This window comes from Ictidomys tridecemlineatus, chromosome 15, assembly GCF_052094955.1.
Source record: "Ictidomys tridecemlineatus isolate mIctTri1 chromosome 15, mIctTri1.hap1, whole genome shotgun sequence".
NCBI classification, from domain to species: domain Eukaryota; kingdom Metazoa; phylum Chordata; class Mammalia; order Rodentia; family Sciuridae; genus Ictidomys; species Ictidomys tridecemlineatus.
This window is the reverse complement of record NC_135491.1, coordinates 6,910,125-6,935,175: the sequence shown is the minus strand read 5'-3', so window position 1 is coordinate 6,935,175 and position 25,051 is coordinate 6,910,125. Positions and strand designations below refer to the sequence as shown.

Genomic DNA, 25,051 nt, shown 5'->3' with positions numbered 1-25,051 from the left:
TCAACAACTCAGGAGGCTGAGGCAGGAGGATGGAAAGTTTGGGGCCAGCCTCAGCAATTTAGTGGAACCTTGCTCAAAATAAAAAATAAAAAGGGTTGGGGGTGTGGAGGCTGTGGAAGAGGCCCCTGGGTTCAATCCCCAGTGTAGGGTGGGAGAGGAAGGAAGGAAAGAGAAAAGCAGACTTTTATCAGCCCCCAATTTTTTCTCTTGTCTCCCTCAAGGGTCATCACCAGCCCCGTACTAATAACAGACAGTCACGGGGACCCACCCCAGGCCCTTGTGCCTGTTGGGCAAGTGCTTTACCACTGAGCCACACTTCCAGGCCCAGGGGAGTATTTTTTTTTTTAAACTGAGTGATGATGAGCTCATGACAGACCCATGCTGATGGGATGCAGGAAAAGCCGCATTTAGAGTAAAATTCATAGCTTTCAATGCATATGTTGAAAAGAGAAAAGGCTGAAAATCAGTGATCTAAGCTCCCAAATTAGAAAAACAAACATAAACCTCTTTTCCCCCAGAACCAGAATAGCAGCTCCAATCCCAGGAAGCTAGGAAATAATAAACTGAAGGCAGGAATTAATAAAATAGGAACCCAGGTATTGTGGAGAAAAATCAACAAAGTGAATGAAACAGCAAGACCTTGGTAAACTTGTTTGGGTGTGCATTGGTGCTGGGGTAAGACTGGGTCTGTCTCGTGCTGGGCCAGAGCTCTACTGCTTAGCTGCATCCCAGCCCCAATTAACTTGATTTTTTTGTGTGTGGTGCTGGGCATTGAACCCAGGACCTTATGCACGTGAGGCAAGCACTCTCCCAACTGACCTGGATCCCAGCCCCTTAACTTAATTCTTAAAATATCTCTCTGTACTCAATATTAACCTTACTTTTTAAGTTAGCATATGGTAGTAAAAGTGACTTTGTTGGGTGGCATTTTATGAATGTTAGCAGGTGAATGGAGCCATGTATCCATGACCACAAAAGGAACACAGACGGGTTCTGTTACCTCGAAGGAATTCCCTTTGTATGTCTAACCCGGGCGACCGTGCTGTGTTCACTATGGTTTTGTCTTTGTGAGGAGCGCATATAAATGAAGGACAGGTTTAGGAACCCTTATTGGAAACACTTGGGACTCACAATGTTTCCAGTTTTGGAGATTTTCAGATTTTGGAATATTTGCAAACAGAAAATTTTGAAATCCAAAATGATCCATGATTCAAACCTTTTTGAGCATGATGGAATCATGATGGAATCACTCACAATGTTTCAGATTTTGGAACATTTTAGGTTTCAGACTTCTGGATGAGGGGTACTCAGCCTGTAACGTGATATGTGACCTTTTGGTACTGGTTGTCTTTACTTAAGGTCTGAAGGCGACTTTAGTATGTGCCTGGGGAAACACATCAAACCATAAAAAGGCGTACAAAGAAAAAATTGACATACGATGTAACCTTTTGGTACTGGCTTGGTTTACTCAGTGTAAGGTATTATGGCAACTTTAATGTGCTCTCATCCAAACAAATCAGAAAAAGGCCTGTAAAGGGCTGGGGTTGTGGCTCAGTGGCAGAGCGCTTGCCTACTTGTGTGAGGCACTGGATTGGATTTTCAGCACCACATATAAATTAATAAAATAAAGGTCCAATGACAACTAAAAATTTTTTTAAAAAGGCATATAAAGAAATAATTAATTATCTTCCTCTCCCAGGTCCCCCTCTCCCTACACTGGGGGTAATCAGTGTTCTGTAGTTTGGAGTTGACCCTTTTGTAACTTTCTCTGTTATAAAATTCTACGCCATTATATTTCCATCTATATGGTATTTCTTTCTTGTTCTTTGTGTTTGTGTGTGTGTGGGGAGTACTGGGGATTGAATCCAGGGGCACTTTACCCCTAAGCTATACCCCAGAACTTTTTATTTTTTATTTTTTTAAAATTTTTAGACAGGGTCTCACTCAGTTGCTGAGGCTGGCTTGGCATTTAACAATCTTCCTGCCGGGCATCGTGGCTCATGCCTGTAATCCCAGTGGCTCAGGAGGCTGAGGCAGGAGGATCACAAATTCGAAGCCAGCCTTTGCAAGTTAGTGAGGCCCTAAGCAACTCGGTAAGACCTGTCTCAAAATGAAAAGATAAAAAGGGCTGGGATGTGGCTTGGTGGTTAAATACCCCTGGGTTCTGCCTCCGCCTCCTGTGTCCCTGGGATTACGGGCATGTTCTGCGCCCAGGCTTTCACAAACATCCTTTTTTGGTGGGGGGGGGCAGGACTGGGGATTGAACTCAGGGGCACTCCACCACTGAGCCACATCCCAGCCCTATTTTGTATTTCATTAGAGACAGGGTCTCACTGATTTGCTTAGTACCTTGCTTTTGCTGAGGCCGGCACTGAACTTGCAATCCCCCTGCCTCAGCGTTCTGAGCTGCTGGGATTACATGTGAGCACCACCGCACCCAGCCCTCGTGAGCATTCTTTAGGTCCAAATTTCTTCATCTTGCTGCTTCTTCTAATAATTGATGATATTCCTTAGTAAGGATGTGTCATCTATTTTTTCAAAAAAATTTCCAGTTGAGAGATACTTAAGGTTTTACTCGTGTTAGGCACTAGGAATAATGCTGGAGAAATCTTTAAATGGACAACCTTACACAGGGGTGTTTTAGATTCAAGGGGGATTGCTGGGTGTGGATTTCAATAGATAGTACCGCGGGACTAAAAATTTGCAGCAATTTTCACTCATCCACAGTGCATGAGGGGGCTGGAGTTGTAGCTCAGCGGTAGAGCCCTTGCGTAGAAAGTCTGAGGGCCTGGGTTTGACTCTCAGCACCGCATGAAAATAGACAACTATATATATGTAAATCCTCCTTTCCCAGCAGAACTGGGAAGCCATGGTTACACACTGACTTCCTTTATGTGAGAGCTCTTCCTTCCCACCCCTCTGTCTCTTCTTATGCTTAGACTATGTTTTGATTAGAGCGGTTTAAAGATGTTTTAATGCTGTAGATGTTAGGACAGTTCCTCCTGAATGTCCTTTCTCAAACATTTATGCTGGGTGCAGTGGTGCACACCAGTAATTCCAGTGACTTGGGAGGCTGAGGCAGGAGGATTGCAGGTTTGAGGCCACACTTCTCCTAGCCACCCCCTACTTTTCCCAAACCTCAATGAATTTATGTGTTAATTTATAACAGGTTAAATTGATGTTAGTTTTTTCATTTATTCAGATCTTGTCCTTAAATAAGATTTATAAATTTCCTCATAACAATTCTGTACTTTTTCGGATGAAATAATTCCCAGATATATTATAGTTTATATCAGAACCAGATATAGATTATAAATAATTTGAGGAAAAGTTCTTTTATTTTTGTGTATCTTTTCTATCAATCTTGCCAGATTCTTTTTTTTTTTTTTAATATTTATTTTTTAGTTCTCGGCGGATACAACATCTTTGTTGGTATGTGGTGCTGAGGATCGAACCCGGGCCGCACGCGTGCCAGGCGAGCGCGCTACCGCTTGAGCCACATCCCCAGCCCCTTGCCAGATTCTTATTAATATTTTTTTTAACTGTTGATGTACCTTTATTTATTTATTTATATGTGGCACTGAGAATCAAATCCAGTGCCTCACACATACTAGGCAAGTGCTGTACCACTAGCCACAACCCCAAACCCAATATTTTTTAATTTTTATTTTTTTCGTAGAGTCTTCCAAGTTTTTAAGGACCTAAACCATATTTTCTTCAAATAGATAAACTCTGTCTCTTCCAGCTTTAAGAAAAAAATACCAGTTTTGATTTCAGTCATTTCACTTTCTTTTCTTTCTTCTTATTTTTTTTTTTCTTTTTGGCACTGGGGATTGAACCCAGGGATGCTTTACATGCTCAGTCATTTTTAATTTTTTATTTTGAGACAAGTTCTCCCTGAGTTGCTTAAGGCCTTGCTAAATCGCTGAGGCTGGCCTCCTACTTTCGATCCTCCTGCCTCAGCCTCCCTAATTGCTGGGATTATGGGCAATATTACCACTCCCAGCTAGTTATTGCACTTTATTGCATCATTATATCAGTTCCGAACTCCAGGATGAGGGAGTATGAGTGATGGTAATACAGACTAGTTTATTATTTTAATGAGAAGAGAGTTAGTATAAAACCATGGCATGAAATTGCTATTGGACTTTGATAAGTATCTTTATTGTGCTCCAGTAGTCCTCTGTATTTGTATTTCCTTCATTTTCTACTTGAACTCTCACCTCATCTGGTTTCTGAGTGGTGAATCAATTGTAAGATTGACTCATACAAGAAATATCTGGGTCACTCGGGGCCCAGGAGCCCAGTTCCCAAGCCTCTCCTTCCTTGGGAATTTAAGCATCACTGTCTTCAAACTCTGGCCTCTCCCCACAGTGTGAAAAGAGGGGTCAGTTCCCGTGAGCCCCAGACACGGGGCTGGGAGGGGGCTGATGTTTGCCTCAGGGGATCCTGGGAAATGTGGCTCTCCCCGTCCCCAGCAAAGGTGGATGGGAAGTCACCAGCCTGGCTCTCCTCTCCCAGGGACGGGAATCGACATCCCAGTGCTGCTCCTCCTGATCGACGGTGATGAGAAGATGCTGAAGGTACAGTGCAGTGGCTGAGGCGGAGCGGAGTTAGGGGCCAGGCTCCTGGGGCCTGAGTCTTAGGGAAGGAGGGACTGGACACCCTGCCTGCCCTGACCCGCTGTCCCCGCGTCCTCTAGCGGATTGAGGATGCCACCGAGGCTCAGCTCCCCTGCCTCTTGGTGGCTGGCTCTGGGGGTGCTGCTGACTGCCTGGCAGAGACCCTGGAAGACACCCTGGCTCCGGGGAGTGGGGGAGTCAGGAGAGGTGAAGCCCACGATCGGATCAAGCGTTTCTTCCCCAAAGGGGACCCTGAGGTCCTCCACGCCCAGGTACGACCCTGGGATCTTGAGATGGGCCGGGGCTGGGGACCAGGACTACTAGGTCCCGGGGTGGGGGGGCGGGGAACAGACTCTGCGTCTCTGTGGACAGGGCCCAGGGGAGGGTGGGCTGGGGGTTCAGAGTCAGGTGTTGTGCAGGTGGAGAGGATCATGACCCGGAAGGAGCTGCTGACGGTCTACTCATCGGAGGATGGCTCTGAGGAATTCGAGACCATCGTTTTGAAGGCCCTCGTGAAAGGTCAGACTTGGCCCACCTTGGATGCCTTCCCGTCATCATCTCTGATCCCAGGCCTCTGACCCTTTCTCGTCCCTTCCCCTCTTCAGTGTTTCTTTCTTTCTTTTTCTGGGGTGGGTGAGTGGGGACCAGGGAGGGAACCCAGGAGCACTTACTCACGGAGCCACATCCCCAGCCCTTTTTATATTTTATTTTGAGACGGGATCTCGCTGAGTTGCTCAGGGCCTCACTAAGTTGCTGAGGCTGGCTTTGAACTCGTGATCCTCCTGCGTCAGCCTCCTGAGCCGCTGGGATCACAGGTGTACACCACCGAGTGTTTCTTTGGGCCTGGCCTGGTGCTGTTTGGACGGGGCTTCCATTGTGTTTCAATGTCTGCTTCGCTGTGTTGGATCCACCCGTCCAGCCTTTCGTCTTCCCATCAATCCAGCCATGTGCACATCGATCCTTTCATTTGTTCATCTACCCACCATTCCATTCATCCTCATTCCTCCTCTCTTCCTCCCATCCATCCATCCACCCATCCGTTTACCTGTTCATCCACATGTCCACTGACAGATCCACTCATTCTTCCATCCATCCGCTCAACTATTTTTCTGTCCCCCCATCCATCCACCACTCCTGCTCCAGCCCACAGTAAGCACTTTGCTAGGACATGCACCAGAGCATCTTTCTCTCAGTGAGAAACTCCTGCTGTCTCACCCGAGGTGGCAGCTCAGCCGGCTGAATGGTGAACACAGGACAGGAACGTAAGGGATGGGGCTCATTCAGTCATGCAACAGACATCATCCCAGGCGACAGAGATGACAGAGGTCCATTTTCTGCTCTCAAGGAGTCGGATCCGATCCTAGTAGGGTTGTCTGAGCACATTTTTTTTTTTTTGGTGGTGCTGGGCATGGAAACCAGGGCTTCTCCCAACCAGGCAACTGCACTATCACAGAGCCACCGGCCCAGCCCTGCAGTATCTTTAAGTAAAATTTAAGTCCAAAACAGGCAAGAATCGCTGTCGCAGGGGAGAAACCTCAAGGAGAGGTGGCCTTTAAACTGGGCCTTGAAGAGTTGGTAGAACGTGGACTTAGCAGCAGAGGTGGGATAGATAATTAGCAAGGAGGGTGCCCAGGGCTCTCTGGGGATGTGGCAGGGAGGGACATCTTCCATTCCAGCAGAATTTTATGGGGAAAATACTCTTTTACATAAAAACTCCCCAGAGGAGGGTCCCCAACCCAGTTGCATCCATGATATTTGTGATATAGCAGAAAGAGCAGTTGCTTTTGACTCTGGAATCAGTTTAAAACTGATTTTAAGTACCAGTTGGCCTTCCCTTGCTATGAGACCTTAATAAAGAGACTTCCCACCAGGTGCTGTGGTACACACCTGTAATCCCAGTGATTTGGGAGGCTGTGACAGGAGGATTGGAAGTTTGAGGTCAGCCTCAGCAACTTAGACTCTGTCTCAAAATAAAAAGAAAATAAAAAGGGCGCGGGATGTGGGTTGATGACAAAGTGCCCTTGGATTCAGTCCCCAGTATTGAGAGAGAGAGAGAGAGAGAGAGAGAGAGAGAGAGAGAGAGAGAGAGAGAGAGACTGACTTCCCCTTGCTGAGCCTCAGTTTCTCTCTCTGAAAAAGGCAGACAATATCTTGTAGGCATATCTTGAGCCCCAGGGCAACATATGAGTAGTGCCAGGTCCCCTGTGGGGACTCACAAATGGGGACTCTTAATACGGTTCTGTTTCCTTCGAGAACAAATCCTTCAATGTGGGATGACAGTGAACAAATCGGATTCACTGTTCAGAAGTGAACTCAGCATCTCCTGGGAGAAAACACAGCTGCTCAGGAAGATGTGGGTGGAGGGGGCAGGGCTGAGTCTGTGGCCAGCAGAGGTAGAAGTGATCGCTGTCCCCTGGGGAAACTGCCTGCGGGGATAGCAGAGTTGAATGAATGGGGTTTCAGTGAGACAGGAGGGGGAAGGGAACCAGCGCTCCTTTTAGTCCTGGAAGGTCCAGGAGCGGCGTGAGAGCAGTTGGCATCCACTCTTGCCTTTATCCTCACCCCTGCCTGCAAGGAGAGTGCCCCCAATCTTGCAGATGAAGGGAATGAGGCTCAGAGAGAGACGTGACTTGCCCCAGGTCATCCACTAGTGACAGTGGCCAGGGTCTGTATGCTTCAAGACTCAGGTCTAGCTGGGGCCACCCTGGGGAGAGGGCAGAGGCTCAGCTGGATGGAATGTGGCAGGAAAAGAGTGTTGGGAGCAAGGCCAGTGAGGTGGCCGGGCCCCACCACCTGGGACCTCAAATGCCAGGCTGAGGGGCTGGGACTTTGTCCTGAGAGGCCATCAGGAACTAGAGTCAGATCTGTGTGCAGAAGGACCCTCTCCAGTGTGGAGAGGAGAGACACAACCGTGATCCAGGGAGGAGGCTGCGGTGGGGCCAGGGGAGGCAGCCAGGACCATGGAGGCCCAGGACACAGAGCCTGGGTTGGAGACGGTCCTGGGGGGCGGATGGGCTGTGGGATACAGGGGGCGGAAGGGACAGGCACAGGTCCTGGGGTCGGCCTCACTGCCTAGATGGGCCTGCCGGAACATGGGCTTCAGGATAGACGCTGAGTTCCGTAAGATGTCGTGACACGCACAAAGGGACCAGGGAGGTTCTTGTGACCAATGACACCAGGTTCAGGTGGAATGTAAAGCAGCATCTTGTAAAACATCTTATTTTCTTCTCTTGAAATTGAGGAAACTCGAGTCAGTCTATGTTCAGATTCCTTTTCCAGCTTCATTTTCTGCCCTTTCACAAGATACTGCACGTTTCAGAAATGAGAAGCCTCCCATGTGGAGTCAGACCCCGAGTCCTGCACCCAGGCCATCGCTCACGCAGCTCCTGTGGCCTGGGGTGTCCTCTCCCCGATAGAAGCACACCTCCAGATCCTAGTGGCCTCCCAAGTCCTCCTCAGTGCCCAGCTTCTGGGGCTCTCAGGCCACTCCGGGTCCTGGTGGGTAGCCACCTGTGGGCCCTAGGTATTTCCTGTGCCATTGCCAGGGGCCCAGGCATGCTGGGAAGGCTGTGAGTCCTGCCACCTCCCCAGTAGATGATCTGATTTCTCTCTGTGGCTCCCATTTGCCTGATTGATTACCTTCCTTAACAAATGTTAAATAAATAAGGGTTTTTTTCTTTCTTCTTCCTGATGGTTCTGAACCTGTGCTCTGTGCTAAGGCCCTGGTCCCAAGGGCCTTACCTGCTAACAGCCTGGCGGCTTAAGGCCCCAGCCAACCCACCCCTCCCCTGACTTCTGTCCCCTCTCCTTGTCGTCTTTCCAGCCTGTGGGACCTCTGAGGCCTCAGCTTACCTTGACGAGCTGCGTCTGGCTGTGGCTTGGAATCGGGTGGACATTGCCCAGAGTGAACTCTTCCGGGGGGACATCCAGTGGCGGGTGAGGGGTCAGGGCTGGGGATTCTGGCAAAAGAGGTGCACTGTTTCCCTCCCCGACTTCTTGGCCACCTGGTCCTGCCTGCCATTCACTCCATCCTCTGGGGGTGTTCCTCTGTTCCCATCCATCCTCACTCACTGCACCGTATCCCCATCTCTGGCCCTTAACCTCTGAGCTCCCTTGACCCATCTCTTCCCCTCTTCGCCCCGCCCCACAGTCCTTCCACCTGGAGGCGTCCCTCATGGACGCCCTGCTGAATGACCGGCCCGAGTTTGTGCGCTTGCTCATCTCCCACGGCCTCAGCCTGGGCCACTTCCTGACCCCGACACGCCTGGCGCAGCTGTACAGCGCAGCGCCCCCCCACTCCCTCATCCGCAGTCTCCTGGACCAGGCGTCCCACTGGTCGGGCACCAAAGGCCAGTCTCTAAAAGGGGGTTCTGCGGAGCTCCGGCCGCCCAATGTAGGCCACGTGCTGAGGACACTGCTGGGAGAGACGTGCGCCCCGAGGTACCCCTCCACTGACGTCCGGGACCCTCACACCGGCCAGGGCTGCAGGGAGAGTGTAAGGACCCGGAGAGGCTCGGGGCAAAAGGAGGGTGGGGCTGCTTCTGGGAGGGGTGTGGCCTGAGCAAGGGGGTGTGGCCTGAGCAAGGGGGTGCGGCCAACCCCAGGGGGCGGGGCCGAGGGGGACTTGGTAGTGGTTCGCGTAGGCCAGTCTTGGCAGGCCTCCCTCTGATTTGATTGCAGGCTTGTCTGCTCTCGGACTGGGCCACCTTGAAACCTTCGATGGACGCTGCCTTTGGGCAGGCTCCCTGGAGTGACCTGCTCCTCTGGGCGCTGCTGCTGAACAGAGCCCAGATGGCCATGTACTTCTGGGAGAAGGTGAGTGCCAACTCTCTTCTGGGATTCTACCCTCCTACATTTCTGTCCTTTATGCCTTGGGGACACCAAGGACCCCTCTAGGATGCCCTGACCTCTGATATCACCCGACTCACATTCCGTGCTCTGCCTCAGCTACACGACTCCAACGACTTTGTCTTCTTCTTCTTTTTTTTTTTTTTTAATATTTTTCTTAGTTTTAGGTGGGCACAATATCTTTATTTTATTTTTATGTGGTGCTGAGAATCGAACCCAGTGCCTCAGGCATGCCAGGCGAGTGCGCTACGCCTTGAACCACATCCCCAGCCCTGTCTTTTTTTTTCTCATGAACTTTTCATAACTTTTTTCTCCATGAACAACATGTATTGGGAATTTTCCATGTTCACACATGTAACTCAACCTATTCTTTCCAAACCGTTGCCTATGGAAGACTAGGCATGGTCCTGTGGGGCAGGGAGTCATTTAGGCAGAGTTCCGCCTGTGGAGTAGCTGTGTCATTGTAGCTGCCAGTGAAAGGGGACAACTAGAGGCAAGGAAGGAAGGTGGGTTCTCCAGGCCGCCATGGTGAGGCCCAGACTAGATCGGGGGTGGGGTGGGGGGTGGGGGTGGGTGGGTTAGAGATGCTCCAGAAGCTCAAACAACAACCCAAAGAGTCAGTTCTGGAAGAGGCCCCAAGGTCATAGAAGCAATCTTGACAGGGGCCCCTTCAGTAGTGGGCTGTTTGAACCCTTCAGGTCATTGGCACAAATTTTTAAATTCAAATACTTTTATTTTAATGGAGATAAAATTCACATAACATAAAATTCACCACAGAAGTCATTTAAAAGTGTGCACGTGAGGCTGGGGTTGTAGTTAGTTGGTAGAGCATGTGCCTTGCATTGTGAGGCACTGGCTTCAATCCGCAGCACCACATTAAAAAAAAAAAAAGTGTGCAATTTAGTGACACTTAGTATACTCACAAAGTTGGGTATCCACCACTACCTAAGTCTGCACTTTTTAAACACCTCACATAGAAACCTCGACCTCACTAAGGGATCTCTCCACATTCCTGTCCCTTCCTTGGCCACTCTCTGGCAACTGCTGATATGCTTTCTGTCTCTATGGATTTGACTATTTTGTATATTTCATATACATGGAATCATATACTAGGTGACCTTTTATGACTGTCTTCTTTCACTCAGCATACTATTTTCTTTTTTGGGGGGAGTACTGGGGATTGAACCCAGGGGTGCTTAACCACCGAACCATGTCCCAGGCCTTTTTTAAATTTTTATTTTGAGACAGTCTTGCTAATTGCTCAGACTGGCCTGAAACTGGTGATCCTCTTATTTTTTTTTTTTTTAAAGAGAGAGAGAGAGAGAGAATTTTTAATATTTATTTTTTAGTTCTCGGCGGACACAACATCTTTGTTTGTATGTGGTGCTGAGGATGGAACCCAGGGCCTCACACATGCTAGATGAGCACTCTGCCGCTGAGCCTCAACCCCAGCCCCATCGCATGATCTTTCAAGAACTTTTTCTTCTCCCCCAACTGAACTCTGTACCTTTGAAATAAAAACTCCCCCTTTCCCCCCAGCACCCTGCAACCCTGTTCTATTTCTGTCTCTGAGAGTGGCCAGTCTCTCCAGGGACCTCGTCTACGTGGAGTCACGCAGTGTTTGTCCACATGAGGCTCACAGATCCTTGGCCCCTGATGAACTCAGTCGGTTTCTGACCTCTGACTCTGTCCCTTCCTCGGCCACTGGCTCTCTTTGCCCCCCTCCCCTGAACTTCACTCCACCCCGTGACCCCAGCCGGGCCCCCTTTCTCTGCCTCTGCAGGGCACCAACGCTGTGGCCTCGGCCCTGGGGGCCTGTTTGCTGCTCCGGGTGATGGCCCGGCTGGAACCAGAGGCGGAGGAGGCGGCGCGGCGGAAGGACTTGGCCGTCAAGTTCGAGGGCATGGCCGTCGGTGTGTGGGCCGCGCGCCTGGGAGCAGGGACCCGGGCTACGCGGGAAGGGGCCGAGCATCTCCCGCCCCGTCTCACCCCTGCCTCTCCGCGGACCCGCAGATCTCTTCGGCGCGTGCTACCGCAGCAGCGAAGACAGGGCTGCCCGCCTCCTGCTGCGCCGCTGCCCGCTGTGGGGGGACGCCACCTGCCTCCAGCTTGCCATGCAGGCCGATGCCCGGGCCTTCTTTGCCCAGGATGGGGTGCAGGTGAGCAGGACTCCGGGGACTACTGGGTTGTGCCCTGCACTGGGGAGCAGCCTTGCTCTGCTCTCCTCCCGTAGGAAGCCCCGCGCTGCCGCAGAGAGCCAGCCTTCCCACGGTGGCCTAGGGGTCGCCCTTGGCTGCAGTGGGAGGCTCCTCCTCTCACAGGAGGAAGTGGCTCACAGGCAGAAAGTGCTTCCCACTTCCTTAAGAGGGCCTGGTTCTGGTCCCCAGCAAGTAGAACGACCTCACCGGACAGCTTCCTGGTGTTTTTGACCTGGTCGAACTTTGGTTTCAGAAGTCCCGCCCTTGGTGTACGAAACTCTCCCCCTGGCAGCCTGCCTGCCCCGCAGCCTCTCCAGCCTGACAATCAGACATTTTGAAAACTTTCTCTGCATCCTTAAATTAAATCGGACTGGAGCTCAGAAGTTCCCATCCCTAATGCCCACCCAGCAGGGAGTCCCATCTGCACCTGGGGGTAAACCCAGTCCTTTGCTTTGAATTCTGGTGAAACTCCGTGCCAGACCTACCACTTGTTGATTACGTCTCCTTGGGCCATTTCCTTATCCTGTCCGCGTCCGGTGGGGAAAGGAGAAAATACTAGGACCATCCCATTGCGGGTGTGGCCAGGGTGAAGTGCGCTCATCTAGGGAAAGGGCTTAGCCCAGCGTCCAGTGCAGAGTGTAAGAAACATGGCTGCTAATCTCTGCTAGCCCAAACCCGAGGCTCTTCCACGTGGACGGCTTCCACCACCCCAGACAGTTATGGCCTCCACGTGGGGAACCTGCTCTGTGCTGTGGAGCTGTGACCCAGGCCGTGGGGCCTCTTAGGGAAGGGGCTCCGGGGAGATTCAGGCTCCTAATCCTCCCCACGCCCCACAGTCCCTGCTGACGCAGAAATGGTGGGGGGAGATGGACAGCACCACACCCATCTGGGCCCTGGTTCTCGCCTTCTTCTGCCCCCCACTCATCTACGCCAACCTCATCACCTTCAGGTCAGTCCCCTGGGTGAGGCTGGCAGTGGGGTGCTTGGCTGCTCCTTCCTGCTCGCGCCTGCCCACTTTCTTACTTGGTCCACCCAGTGTGTCCCTATGCGGGGCAAGGGACTCTCCTCTCCTGGAGGGAGTACTCTGGAAGGTGAGCTTTGTGGGGTGCTGTGCAGTGTCTCTAGGGCAGCTCCTTTGCTTCTGGCTGTGGTTCCTGGGGAAGGCCCCTTTGGGGTGACTGCAGCAGGCCAGCTGCTGTCTCCCTGCAGTGTCTTTGGGTGAAGAAATTGGAGTCTTTTGGGAGACCTCTCCCCCTCCATTCCTCACTTGCTGCTTCTCTTCATGCCAGGAATTCAGAAGAGGAGTCCACACAGAAGGACCCAGACTTAGACTTGGGTTCGGGCATTAACGGGGAAGGGCCCGTTGGGTGAGTGACAGTCCCAGGGCAGTGGGAGGTGGGAGTACCCTGGGAAGTCTCAGGACAGGTATGGGTAGCTTCTGTGTCCCACCAGGGGTTGGGAGCAAGAGCAAGGGCAGAGGTGGTAACTGGAACTTGGAGAAATTATAAAGGTTTCAGTGAGCCACTGAAGACACTGAAGAAATTTCTAAAATATCAGCTTCAAGACTGGGCTCAAGATTTGGCTGTGCAGGAGTCCCTGAGCCCATCTCACTAGTCATCAAGCATCACTAGAGGTCATTTATCTCGTGCCACAGGTGCTTCCATTCCTCAATACCAAGTGGAATCATGTGGAACTTTTTTTTTTTTTTTTTTAAGAGAGAGAGTGAGAGAGGAGAGAGGGAGAGAGAGAATTTTTAATATATATTATTTTTAGTTCTCGGCGGACACAACATCTTTGTTGGTATGTGGTGCTGAGGATCGAACCCGGGCCGCATGCATGCCAGGCGAGCACGCTACCGCTTGAGCCACATCCCCAGCCCTGGAACTTTTTTTTTTAATATTTATTTTTTTTTAGCTGTAGTTGGATACAATACCTTTAATTTTATGTATTCATTTTTATGTGGTGCTGAGGATCGAATCAGGGCTTTGCACATGCTAGGCGAGCGCTCTACCACTGAGCTGCAGCCTCAGCTCCTATGGAATTGGTTTATTTAGGAATTTCACCAACTTTCTCTGACATCACGGCTCTTGCTTTTAGTCACTGTGTAGTGGTACCCAGGAAGGCATTTAAAGTCGGGCCCTGTGGGTCTGGAGGTCTAGTTCAGGGGCAGGATGTCTGCCTACCCTGTGGGCAGTCCTGAGTTGTCTGAGTTTGTGTACGTGCACTCTGATATTTGTACAGTGATGAAATCACATAATAATGCATTTCTCAGAATGTGTCCCTGTTGTTAAGTGACATGTGATTGTGTATGTATAGTTTTGTGAGACTATATACAAAGAATACAAACTGTTCATCATGATAGAAAAGAAAAACTAAGATAAACATCCGGACCATTGAATAAGGTTGGGTAAAGGTGGAGTCATATACCATATGGTTTTTTATGACTGATTTTCAAGATTTCTTCATGTGATAGCGTGTATCAGTGCTTTGTTCTTTTTTAGTGCTGTATAATTGTCCCCTGTATGGACAAACCTCTATTTATCCACTCATCAGTTAATGACATTTGGGTTGTGCTCATTTTTGGACTACTGTCTTTTTGCTCAGTATTTTAATAATAATAATTTACTATTATTATAATAATTTATAACTATTAATATTATTATTATTACTATTATTTCATTGTGCTGGAGATGGACCCGGGGATTCCTATATGCTAGTCAAGCACTCTACCACTGATCTACATCCCTAGCCCTCTGCTCAACTTTTAAAGAAAGGACATCTCTCCAATTCCATTTGTTAGCTTTTCTCTCTCTCTCTCTCTCTCTCTCTCTCTCTCTCTCTCTCTCTCTCTCTTTCTCTTTCCTTCATTTTATTTATTTATTTTTATATGGTGCTGAGGATTGAACCCAGAGCCTCACACATGCTAGGCGAGTGCTCTACTGCTGAGCCACAACCCTAGCCCTCCTTTTAGCTTTTGAATTGCCCATTAGCAGTACTGTTCATTTGGGTGCTTCTGATTTGGGGTCAGAAGAAAGAGGCAGAATGAAATTGGGAGAGAGGATCAGAGCTCAGGTGAGAAAAGTCAGAGGTCTGAGAAGACCCCAAGGCCAGAATTCAGGGTCTAGTATGGTTGTGTGGCCGCTTATCAGATATAGGGAAGATAATCTCCTATGGGAATTTGTGGGGCAGGGGTTAATATTTAGGGACTTGGGGGGTTAAACCTGGGATCCAATCATGAAAGTCAGGGGGTCACAGGTCATTTTGGGAGTCAGGTAGATGATCCAAGGTCAGGGTTGTGAAGTGAAAGAACAGAGGCCAAAGCCAGGCAGGGGTCAGAAATTAGAATTCGAGGGTGGAGGAGGTCAGAGATGGGAGGTCAGCAGACTCGATCAAGGGAGATTTCAGAGGTCAGAGGTTAGACCCAGGGTCAAAAGTCAAGAAGGTGGCGTTTGCCTTAGTTTCAGCTTGCAGGATGCCAAGGGAGCAGGGGAAGAGGGCAGTTGAGCAAGGTGAGGGGTGTAGATCAGGAGAAGGTCAAGGCTCAGATCTGGTTGGAGCTTCCTCCCTTTTCTCTCCCGCAGGCCCAAGGACGCCCCTGAGAAGGTGCCCCTTGGTGGGCAGCGGCAGCCAAGGTCCCGGGGCTGCTGCGGGGGTTGTGCCCGCCACAGGTGCCTGCGCCACTGGTCCCACTTCTGGGGGGCACCGGTGACGGCCTTCCTGGGCAACGTGGTCAGCTACCTGCTGTTCCTGCTGCTCTTCGCCCACGTGCTGCTCCTCGACTTCCAGCCGGCGGCGCCCGGGCCGGCCGAGCTGCTGCTCTACTTCTGGGCCTTCACGCTGCTCTGCGAGGAGCTGCGCCAGGGCCTGGGTGGCGGCTGGGGCAGCCTTGCCAGTGGGGGGCCCATGCCCGGCCAGACCCCTCTGCGCCACCGCCTGCAGCTCTACCTCGCCGACACCTGGAACCAATGCGACCTGGTGGCGCTCACCTGCTTCCTCCTGGGCGTGGGCTGCAGGTGGGTGCCCAGGCTCAGGGCAGCCTCGACCTTCCCCTCCCTCCAGGGCGCTGCTCTGGGGTTCTCCCGGGGCAGAAGTTCCAGACAGTGTCTGGGAGTCCCTTCAGCCAGATCACCGTGGGCCCGCTTGTCACCCACTGGCCCGGCCTGGCTTGGTGGCTGCCCCTTTCTGCATAGATGTCTCCAAATTGTGAGGCCTTCACTTTCCATATTTCCTCTTGCTGGGCTGGGCTGCATAATGTTGGCTCATTTCTTCCATAGTTTCCAGATCACACTCTGTGGTGCCCAAACGCAGGTCAAAATATCCTCAAAAACAGCTGTCGTGTACTTGGGTCTTGGTGTAAGCTGTTTTCCTTCTACACTCCCCTTCTTCTCCTTTGCCAACTCCTACACTTCCTTTAGACCTCAGCTTACTGTTCCTGTCTCTGGAAGCTTCTGGGCCCTTCCTTTGTGTTTCCTCAAGCTCCCCCCAAATGGTGCTCTGACCCTGGCTTGTGCTGTCTGTCCTCACACTATATAAACTCCTCACATGACATCCGTCTCATCTTGCAGCAACTTTAACTATCTTCTTAATATAGTCTGCTGCCAAGGAAATGCAAAGATGCCTCCTCATTGAACAAGATTAAAGCCACGAAGAGGGACCTACAACAGACACTGAAGGTTTGCCCCAGTCGTGGCAAGCACTCCTCCTGTCCCAGTGGTGACTTCCAACAACAGTCTGGGGCACGCCCTGCCTCTTCTTTTTCTGTTCATTTCCCTGGGTGACACACATCACATCTTTTGTACAAGTGACACGATATTTTATATATCCTTCTGGCAACTTTTTCTTTTTCTCTACAATATGTCTTTCTCTGTCAGTATTTGCAAATATACCTTATTCTCTGTAAATCCACATCAAATTGCAGAAGATAGGATCTTAGCCATCTTTGGCTAAAGATCAGACAAGACTGGATGCTCTTTGCCAGAATTTAATGAATAAATTAGTTCTTTTCATGAGGCAGTGAGATGAAAGTTTTGAAGTTCAAGAGATAAAAATCACCTGGAGAGCTTCTCCACAAAGACTCTTCCATTTTCTACTCATGATGGTGTAAAGTCATAATCAGATATTAACAGCTTTAGTTCTAGTCCTCCACCTTCTCTCCTTCTTCACTAGAAAGGCCTCAAACTTGTCTAGGCTGGCCTCAAACTTATCATCCTCCTGCCTCAGCCTCCCAAGAAGCCACTGCAGCCAGCTCCTTATTGCGATTTTTACATAAGACTTTCTTCATATGACATTCTATCCTACCTAATTCATGAAGCAGTTCTATATTTTCTCCTGAAATTTTTAATTTTTGCTTTTTACTCTGAGTTTAATCTATCCAAAATTTAAGTGCATGATAATGCAAGCTAGGGATGTAATTTTTATTTCCCCCTCATGAGAATCCTTGGTGTTTGTTGGCCCTTTAAACTTCCTCTGTGAATTGAGTGTATGTGGTTATCCTTTTTCCAGTTTCCTATTAGGTTGCTTGTCTTCTTACTGTTTTGCAGGATCTCTCTATATTTTGCCTTTTATGAGTTGGACAGATATTTCAGTAGTTTTGCCAACTCGATTTTTACAGGGACTGTTGGGCTTTTGCTAAGGCAGCTGTTCATTCAGCCACATTTAGTGGTGCTAGTGTCTTGTGTGGTCCAACTTGGCGCTGAGTAAGTTCCAGCAAGACCCTGGTGAAACCTAGGCCCTGTGAAGGGCTCGGCCTCTTCGCCTCCTTGGCAGGGGGTTGGGAAGACTCATTTTCCAGGGTGCGCTGTGACCCTCGAGTGAGCACTGACCCGTCTCCCCACACCCCAGGCTGACTCCAGGCCTCTACGACCTGGGCCGCACGGTCCTCTGCCTGGATTTCATGGTCTTCACGCTGCGCCTGTTGCACATCTTCACGGTGAACAAACAACTGGGGCCCAAGATCGTCATCGTGAGCAAGATGGTGAGGGCAGCGCCGAGGGAGGGGCGGGGCTGGAGTGGGCGTGGCCGGAGAAGGAAAGGGGTGGAGCCAGGGAGGCCTGGGCACCTGGAGGAGGGGCAGAGTCGGGGGCGTGGCCTTGAGGGCGGGGCGGGGCCAGGCTCGGCAGTCTCTCCCTCTCCCTCTGCCCGCAGATGAAGGACGTGTTCTTCTTCCTCTTCTTTCTTGGTGTCTGGCTGGTCGCCTACGGCGTGGCCACCGAGGGGCTCCTGAGGCCTCAGGACCGTGACCTCCCGAATATCCTGCGCCGGGTCTTCTACCGGCCCTACCTGCAGATCTTCGGGCAGATACCCCAGGAGGACATGGACGGTAGGGAGGGTCCTGGCACCCTCCCTCTGGGTCTCCGTCCCCCTGGCTCCCGTCTTGTCTTTCCTAGCTCCGTCCCTGGGCCTCGGCCCACCCCTTCCCTTCCCGAGCTCCGCCTTCTTACAGCTGTGTCCCTCTGTCCCATCTCTGCGCGTCTCCTCCACAGTGGCCCTCATGGAGCACATCAACTGCTCGTCGGAGCAGGGTGCCTGGGCGCGCCCACTCGGGAGGCAGGCCGGCTCCTGCGTCTCGCTGTATGCCAACTGGCTGGTGGTGCTGCTGCTCATCATCTTCCTGCTGGTGGCCAACATCCTGCTGCTCAATTTGCTCATCGCCATGTTCAGGTGAGGCCCCTTGCTCTCTGACCCGGCCCACCCAGCCCACCCTTGTGGACCCTATCTTGATTTATGATTCTCCAAAACCATTTTATAGTTTGACTTAAATCTGATGCTGGCCTGTCTCTAAAGACCCAGCCAGACCCTGTTTCTGACTTGATTTTCGATTGATTCTCGCCCTGAGCCCAGGGTGAATTTTTTTTTTTTTATTGTGGCTAAACAGAGAGAAAATTGGCCATTTTTTACCATTTGTAACTGTAGGATTCAGTGATATTAATTCCATTCACTGTGTTCTGCAATCATCACCACCATACAAAACATTTTCATCACCCAAGCAGAAAGTGTTTCCCCTCCCCCTAGCCCTTGGTAACCTCAAATCAGTTTTCAGATGGACTGGCCTATTCTAGGTGTTTCATAAGAGTGGAATTATATGATATTTATCCTGTGTGTCTGGCTTATTTCACTTAGCATAATGTTTTCCAGGTTACATTCATGTTGTAGCACATGTCAGACCTTCATTTCTTCATACTGAAGAGTATTCTCTGGTACATACATGCACATTTTGTTTACCTGTTCATCTATGATAGAAATTTAGGTTGTTTCCATCTTTTGGCTATGGTGAATGATGCTCCAACAAACATTGGCATGCAACTATCAGTGTGAGTCCTTATTTTTGTTTCTTTTGGGTGTACATCTAGAATTGGAATTGCTGGATCACATTGTATTCTGTTCAACTTTGTGAGGAACCAACAAGCCATTTTCTATAATAGTTGTGCCATTTCACACTCCTACTGGCAGTGGATGAGTTTTCTCATTTCTTCACATCCTTGTTATTTTCTTTTCTTTACAAAATTATAGTCATCCTAGTGGTTATAAAGAGATGTCTCATTGTGATTTGATTTGCATTTCTTTAAGGATTGTTGATGTTGTTTGTTGATTTATGATTCTTGTTGGCCATTTGTACATCTTTGAAAAAAGTATATTCATTATTTGCCCATTTTTAAATTGGTTGCTTGTCTTCTGTAGTTGAGTTGTAGCAGTTCTTCACACATTTTAGATATTAAAGTCCTTTCCTATTTATAAGTTGTAGTTAATGTTTTCATTAGTTAGTTTTCATTTTCCTGATAACACCTTATGATATATAAAAGCTTCTAATTTTGATGAAGTCCCATTTATCTGTTTTTCTTTTGTTGCTTGTGGTTTTGGCATCAGGCCTTTTGCCAAAGCCTAAGTCATGAATGTTTACTTATGTGTTTTCCTCTATGAGTTTTCTGGTTTTGGCCCTTATATAAAGTTGTTGGTCCATTTTGAGTTAATTTTTGTATATGGTGTAAGGTAAAGGCCCAACTTCATTCTTTGTGCTTGGAGAAATCTACTCATCCCAGGGCAATTTGTTGAAGAGACTGTTCCTTCTCCATTGAACTAGACTTGGCATCCTTGTTAAAAATCAGCTGGCCATTATATTTGTTTCCCAGGGCAGTTGTAATAACATAACCAGACCCAGGTATCTTTAAATAGTGGAAATTTATTGTCTCTCAGTCCTGGAGGCTAGAAGTACAAAACAAGAAGATGTCAACAGAGTTGGCTCCTTCTGAGGGCTGGGAGGGAGAATCTATGCCACGCCTCTCCCCTGGTTTTGTTGGTTTGTTGGCCATTGTTAATTTGTAGATGCATCATTGAAATCTCTGCTTCATTTTCTCCATTTTTTTGTCCAAATTTTCCCATTTAATGATAATTGTATTGGATTAGGGACTACCCTAATGACCTTATTTTAACTTGATCACCTCTGCAAAAACCATATTTCCAAATAAAGTCATATTCTGAGGTAGTAGGGTTAGGACTTAAACATATCTTTTTTTGAGAGCTACATTCTACCTATAACATTTATTGATTTGTTGGTTTACTTATGGACTTTTAGTCCACTAGTCTCTATGACAGTCCTTATGCCAATAATCACACTGTTTGGATCACTGTAGTTTCATAGCATATTTTGAAATTGAGAAGGTGAATCCTCTGACTCCCCCCCCCCGCCCCCAAGATTATTTTGGCTATCCAAATGACCTTGAGGATAGGATTTTTCTGAGTCTACAAAAAAGTTGGAATTTTCATTGAATCTGCAGATTGCTTTGGGTAGCACTGATATGTTAACAATATCAAGTCTTCCTACTCATGAGTGCAGGATGCCTTCCCATTTATTTAGGTCTTTTAAAAAATTTTTCAGTAATATTTTGTAATTTTTGGTGTGCAAATCTTTAACCTTTTTGGTTAACTTTCTTCCTAGGTGCTTAATTTTTAAAGCTGGTATTGTAAATGGAATTGCTTTCTTAATATTCATTGGAGATTATTCATTGCAGGTGTAAGAAACAACTGATTTTTGTATATTCTTGTACCTTGAAACTGGACTTGAATGGATTCATTTATTAGTTCTGGGATCTTTCTCAGGATTCTTGGATTTTCATTGTGTGTCACTTAATAGTGGGGATATGTTCTGAGAAATGTTTTGTTAGGTGATTTCTCCATTATGTGAGCATCAAAAAGTGGAGTGTACTTCCATAACCGAAAATGGCTACAATGTCATGAGGTGATATAATTGCTTTTTAAAAAATTCTGAAACAGTCTCGCTTAATCCCTTAGATTGGCTTTGAATTTGAGTTTCTTCTGCTACAGCCTCCAGAGTAGCCTGGAATTCCAGGCCAGCATCACCGTGCCTGACTAGAAAAAAATATATATTATTTTTATTTTTTTGTACTGGAGATTGAACCCAGAGGTGCTTAACCACTGAGCCATATCCTCAACCCCTTTAAAAAAATTTTTTTTTAGTTGTCAATGGACTTTATTTTATCTGTTTATATGCGACGCTGAGAATCAAACCTAGTGCCTTATACATTCTAGGAAAGTGCTCTATCACAAAGCAACAACCCCAGCCCCCAAAACCTTTTTATTTTTTATTTTAAGACAGGGTCTCATGAAGTTGCTTAGAGCCTCAACTAAATTTCTGAGGCTGGCTTTGAATTTGCAATCCTCCTGCCTTAGCCTCCTGAGCTGCTGGGATTATATGCATGGGTCACTGTGCCCAGTGACAATTCAATGTCTTTACTTATAAGTTATTTGAGAGTTTCTACTTCTTTTTGAGTCAGTTTAGGTAATTTATGTGTTTCTAGGAATTTGTCCATTTCATCTAAATTATCTAATTTAGCATACATTCCCTTGCATTGCTTTTTATTTCTTGGACGTGGATAGTGGTGTTTACATTTTGTTTCTGATTTTAGTTACTTTTAAGCAGGCTGACTTCTGAGCCCTGGTCCAGTCCTTTTTTCAATGACTTGTCTCCAGCTTGAACTCTACGCTTGAGTTTATTGACCTTGACATCTACCTGCTGTCTTGGATGTTGAACAGAAGTTGCCCGATATCTAATCTTGATTCCTTGTCCTTGACTGGGCCATGACCCCAGGTAACCCTTGACCTCTGGCCTTGCAGCTACACATTTGGCAAAGTACAAGGCAACAGCGACCTCTACTGGAAGGCACAGCGCTATAGCCTCATCCGGGAATTCCACTCTCGGCCTGCACTGGCCCCGCCCCTTATCATCATCTCCCACGTGCGCCTCCTCATCAGGCGACTGTGCAGGCGTCGCTGGGCCAACTTGCCCTCATCCCCGGTCCTCAAGCATTTCCGTGAGAACAGGGCTCGTCCTACAGGGGGGGAAATTTAGAGAGAAACATAAACATGGAAAGGTGGGACGCCCCGAAGGACTTGTGGGCGTGGCTCAGGTGTGAGGGCGAGGCTGTTCTAAGAGGGAGGCCCAGGGGCGGGGTCTAGGGACCTTGCTGAGGGGCTAGGGGCGGGGCACGGGAAGGGGCGTGGCCGTTTGACTCACCAGGACTCCGCCCTCCAGGTGTCTCCCTCTCCAAAGAAGATGAGAGGGAGCTAATGACATGGGAATCTGTGCACAAGGAAAATTTCCTTCTGGCACAAGCACGGGACAAACGGGAGAGTGATTCTGAGCGACTCAAGCGCACGTCGCAGAAGTGAGGGCGGGGCCTGAGTGGGCGGGGCTTCTGGCCTGGGGCGGATCCCTGAGTGGGGCGGGGCCTGTAACGAGCCTGGGCGGAAGTGGAGCATGAGGGGCCCGGTCTCTGGGTTGGTTGACACGTGCCCAAAGGTCTCCCTTTTTAGAGTGGACATGGCGTTGAAGCAGCTGGGACAGATCCGGGAGTATGAGCGACGTCTGAAAGGGCTGGAGCGGGAGGTGAGGACTTAGTCCAGCTGGGGGGCTGTGGCAGGGTTGGGAGCACCGGGGTTCCCCTCTCCTATCTTGATTCGTTCCTGTTCCCCAGGTCCGACACTGTAACCGGGTTCTGGATTGGGTGGCCGAGGCCCTGAGCCGTTCTGCCTTGCTGCCACCAGGAGGGCCACCACCCCCAACTGGGCCCACAGGTCAGTGTGTAGGGCCTACCAGTGCGTCTTTGGCCTCTGTTCCTGTGGTTCTGCATGGTTTTTATTACCCACTCTTCTCTCTTCCCTCCAGACTGAGTGCTGCTGGTCTTCAGTAAGTAACCCCCATAGGGAGTTTGGCTCCTAGAGTGAGGCCCAGCTGGACTCTACTTGTGCACCTAGCGGCCTTGTTCTTGAGGTGGACCTCATACTCCTGAACTATACCTGGTCAGCTGTTGGGACTACCTTCTGGAGCGACATCCATACACACCAAAGAAGACCGGGATTCTCCCAGGACCATTCCTTCTCTAGGAGGATCGAATTCTGAGGCCTAGCACCGGCCTCCTTGAGGGCCTGCCACAGCAGGAGGAGGCTGGAGGGCCCATGGAATTACAGGGACCACAGACCCTATTCACAGCTTCCCCACACTGGGGAAATAAAGCTATTTGAGATGAGCAGTATGTGGATGCTTGACTGGGGGGGGGGGACTGGTGGGTATCCAGACCTTTCTGAGGTAGAGGCTGGAGCTAGGCTGGTGGGTGTGTGGTCCTTGGTGGATTTACTGCTGTGTTTCAAATATCTGGCGGTCTCTCCCTCCTTTAGCACCACTATTCTTGCCTGACTCAGACTCAGCACCTTTTGTCTACACTATTTTGATGGCCCTCACTTCAGAGGATGAGAATCCATCTGGGCCTCTGCTAGTTTCTAATTTCTAGTGGAAAAATAACTCAGTGATAATAAGAGAATTATATTCTTCAGAGGGGTGAGTGGGTGCTGTGTACATCTGCTTTGGCAATAGGCGAACAGATGATGCAAATTTGAGTAGATAAATGCATATGTGTCTTTAAAAAGTCTAATTAGTAGAAAATTGCAGGCCACGCACGCATGGGATTGAGGCAAATATGCATCATTATACATGCAATTTTGCTAAATGACCCAAAACAAACTAAACTGGTAATGACAAGGCTGAGGTGACAGCAATTATTAGTTATACAGCAAGAAAGCCACCAACAACCAACATGCAAAAATCAAAACCAAAACATCCTTCCTCCAAATTGGAGGGAGTCCAACTCTATGCCTCTTTGGGTACAGAGTAGCTTTGAAACATTGCCAAGTGTTGTGTGATGATCAGACTTCTCTGGAAAATGCTGAATCAGTTCTCACCAACCCAAGTAGTAGTAATCATGGTAATGAGGATGGCGGTAATAACAGCAACAGCAGCAATGCTAGCTGACACAGTACTGTCTGTGTCTGGCATTTAAGTGCTTCGTGTGTACTAAACCCAAGAATCCTCATGATGGCCATAGAAGGTATCATCTCCACTTGGCAGAAGAGGAAACAGGCACACAAGGTTAGCGGTTCCCATGAAGTCATACAACCACAATGTGCTTGAGTTGGACTAAAAATTTGGGCAACCTGGATCAGAAGCCTAAATACAAAATGCATTTAGGAATATCAAATGCTGCAAAGCCACAAGGATCAGTCCTTGTGAGGTTTACACAACTGTCTGAACTCCAGATCCACCTTTGTCTACAAAGCTGTGTAGACTGACTACAAGCCACCTTCTGCTCTGCCATTGGGCTCCTACTAGGTCTTCCCTAAAAGGGGCGCTAGAGACAGAGACTGGCGCTAAGACCAGCCACTGGGGGAGGAAGAAGGGATCTGCTCCTTCCTATTACTTCAGGTTCCTGAATGTTGCCCCACAACAACATTAGACCTCGTTAGTCACTTCCAGGTCTCCACTTCTATTTTTTGTCATTTCTGGAAGTTTCTTTGTCTCCTTTGGTCACACCAGCACCATCCAGGAGCCCCTTTCTGGGTGGGTTTCTGCTCTACAAGGCTGCGTAATTCTATCCTCAGTCCTGGGTGACATCTGCTTCGCGTAGTTAGCATTTCTGTGCTAAGTGTTCCTTTTCACTCCTTCACAGTTCGAGACCCATTTAATTTATCTGAGACCTTTGTCTTAATTTATCTCTGATGGAATATCTATATAACAGCAGAACTCCAGGTCTGGTGAGTATAAATCTGACGTGAGTCATCAAAATGTAGAACCACAACCTCTTGTACAAATTCCACACACAAACCAATTTGGAGACCAAAAGTCCCTAAATTGAAAAGGAGTCTGTTAAGATTCTAAATACTTCTACTATAAATTTATATTTTAAATCTTCCTTTCAAGTGAGACTTTTTTTCCATTTACAAAGTAACAGTATTAGGGAAGACAAAATACTCAAAGTTTTCAGGAATTAGTAGGCTCTGAATTTTTTTAAGGTTTATTTATTTTTTTTTTGTTAGCTA

General features: G+C 48.7%; 1 protein-coding gene across 4 annotated transcripts in view; it reads left to right on the top strand.

Annotated features, from left to right (window-relative positions):
• The window catches only part of Trpm4 (transient receptor potential cation channel subfamily M member 4), a 31,526-nt gene extending 8,318 nt beyond the window's left edge, over positions 1–23,208 (top strand). For 2 of the 4 annotated variants that reach the window (XM_078031667.1, XM_078031668.1), the window contains 19 exons: positions 4,522–4,583; positions 4,703–4,894; positions 5,042–5,141; positions 8,446–8,558; positions 8,773–9,117; positions 9,303–9,437; positions 11,254–11,383; positions 11,484–11,629; positions 12,505–12,617; positions 12,958–13,035; positions 15,250–15,681; positions 17,510–17,642; positions 17,813–17,987; positions 18,151–18,328; positions 21,797–21,993; positions 22,215–22,347; positions 22,496–22,568; positions 22,657–22,756; positions 22,848–23,208. In XM_078031667.1, coding sequence (XP_077887793.1) covers positions 4,522–4,583; positions 4,703–4,894; positions 5,042–5,141; positions 8,446–8,558; positions 8,773–9,117; positions 9,303–9,437; positions 11,254–11,383; positions 11,484–11,629; positions 12,505–12,617; positions 12,958–13,035; positions 15,250–15,681; positions 17,510–17,642; positions 17,813–17,987; positions 18,151–18,328; positions 21,797–21,993; positions 22,215–22,347; positions 22,496–22,568; positions 22,657–22,756; positions 22,848–22,852 — 2,840 coding nt within the window. In that variant the 3' untranslated portion in view covers positions 22,853–23,208. Of the gene's footprint in view, positions 1–4,366; positions 4,388–4,521; positions 4,584–4,702; positions 4,895–5,041; positions 5,142–8,445; positions 8,559–8,772; positions 9,118–9,302; positions 9,438–11,253; positions 11,384–11,483; positions 11,630–12,504; positions 12,618–12,957; positions 13,036–15,249; positions 15,682–17,509; positions 17,643–17,812; positions 17,988–18,150; positions 18,329–21,796; positions 21,994–22,214; positions 22,348–22,495; positions 22,569–22,656; positions 22,757–22,847 lie in introns of those variants that run through there. The other 2 variants (XM_078031669.1, XR_013430636.1) reach the window with 2 other exon arrangements.
• Positions 23,209–25,051: the final 1,843 nt, after the last annotated feature.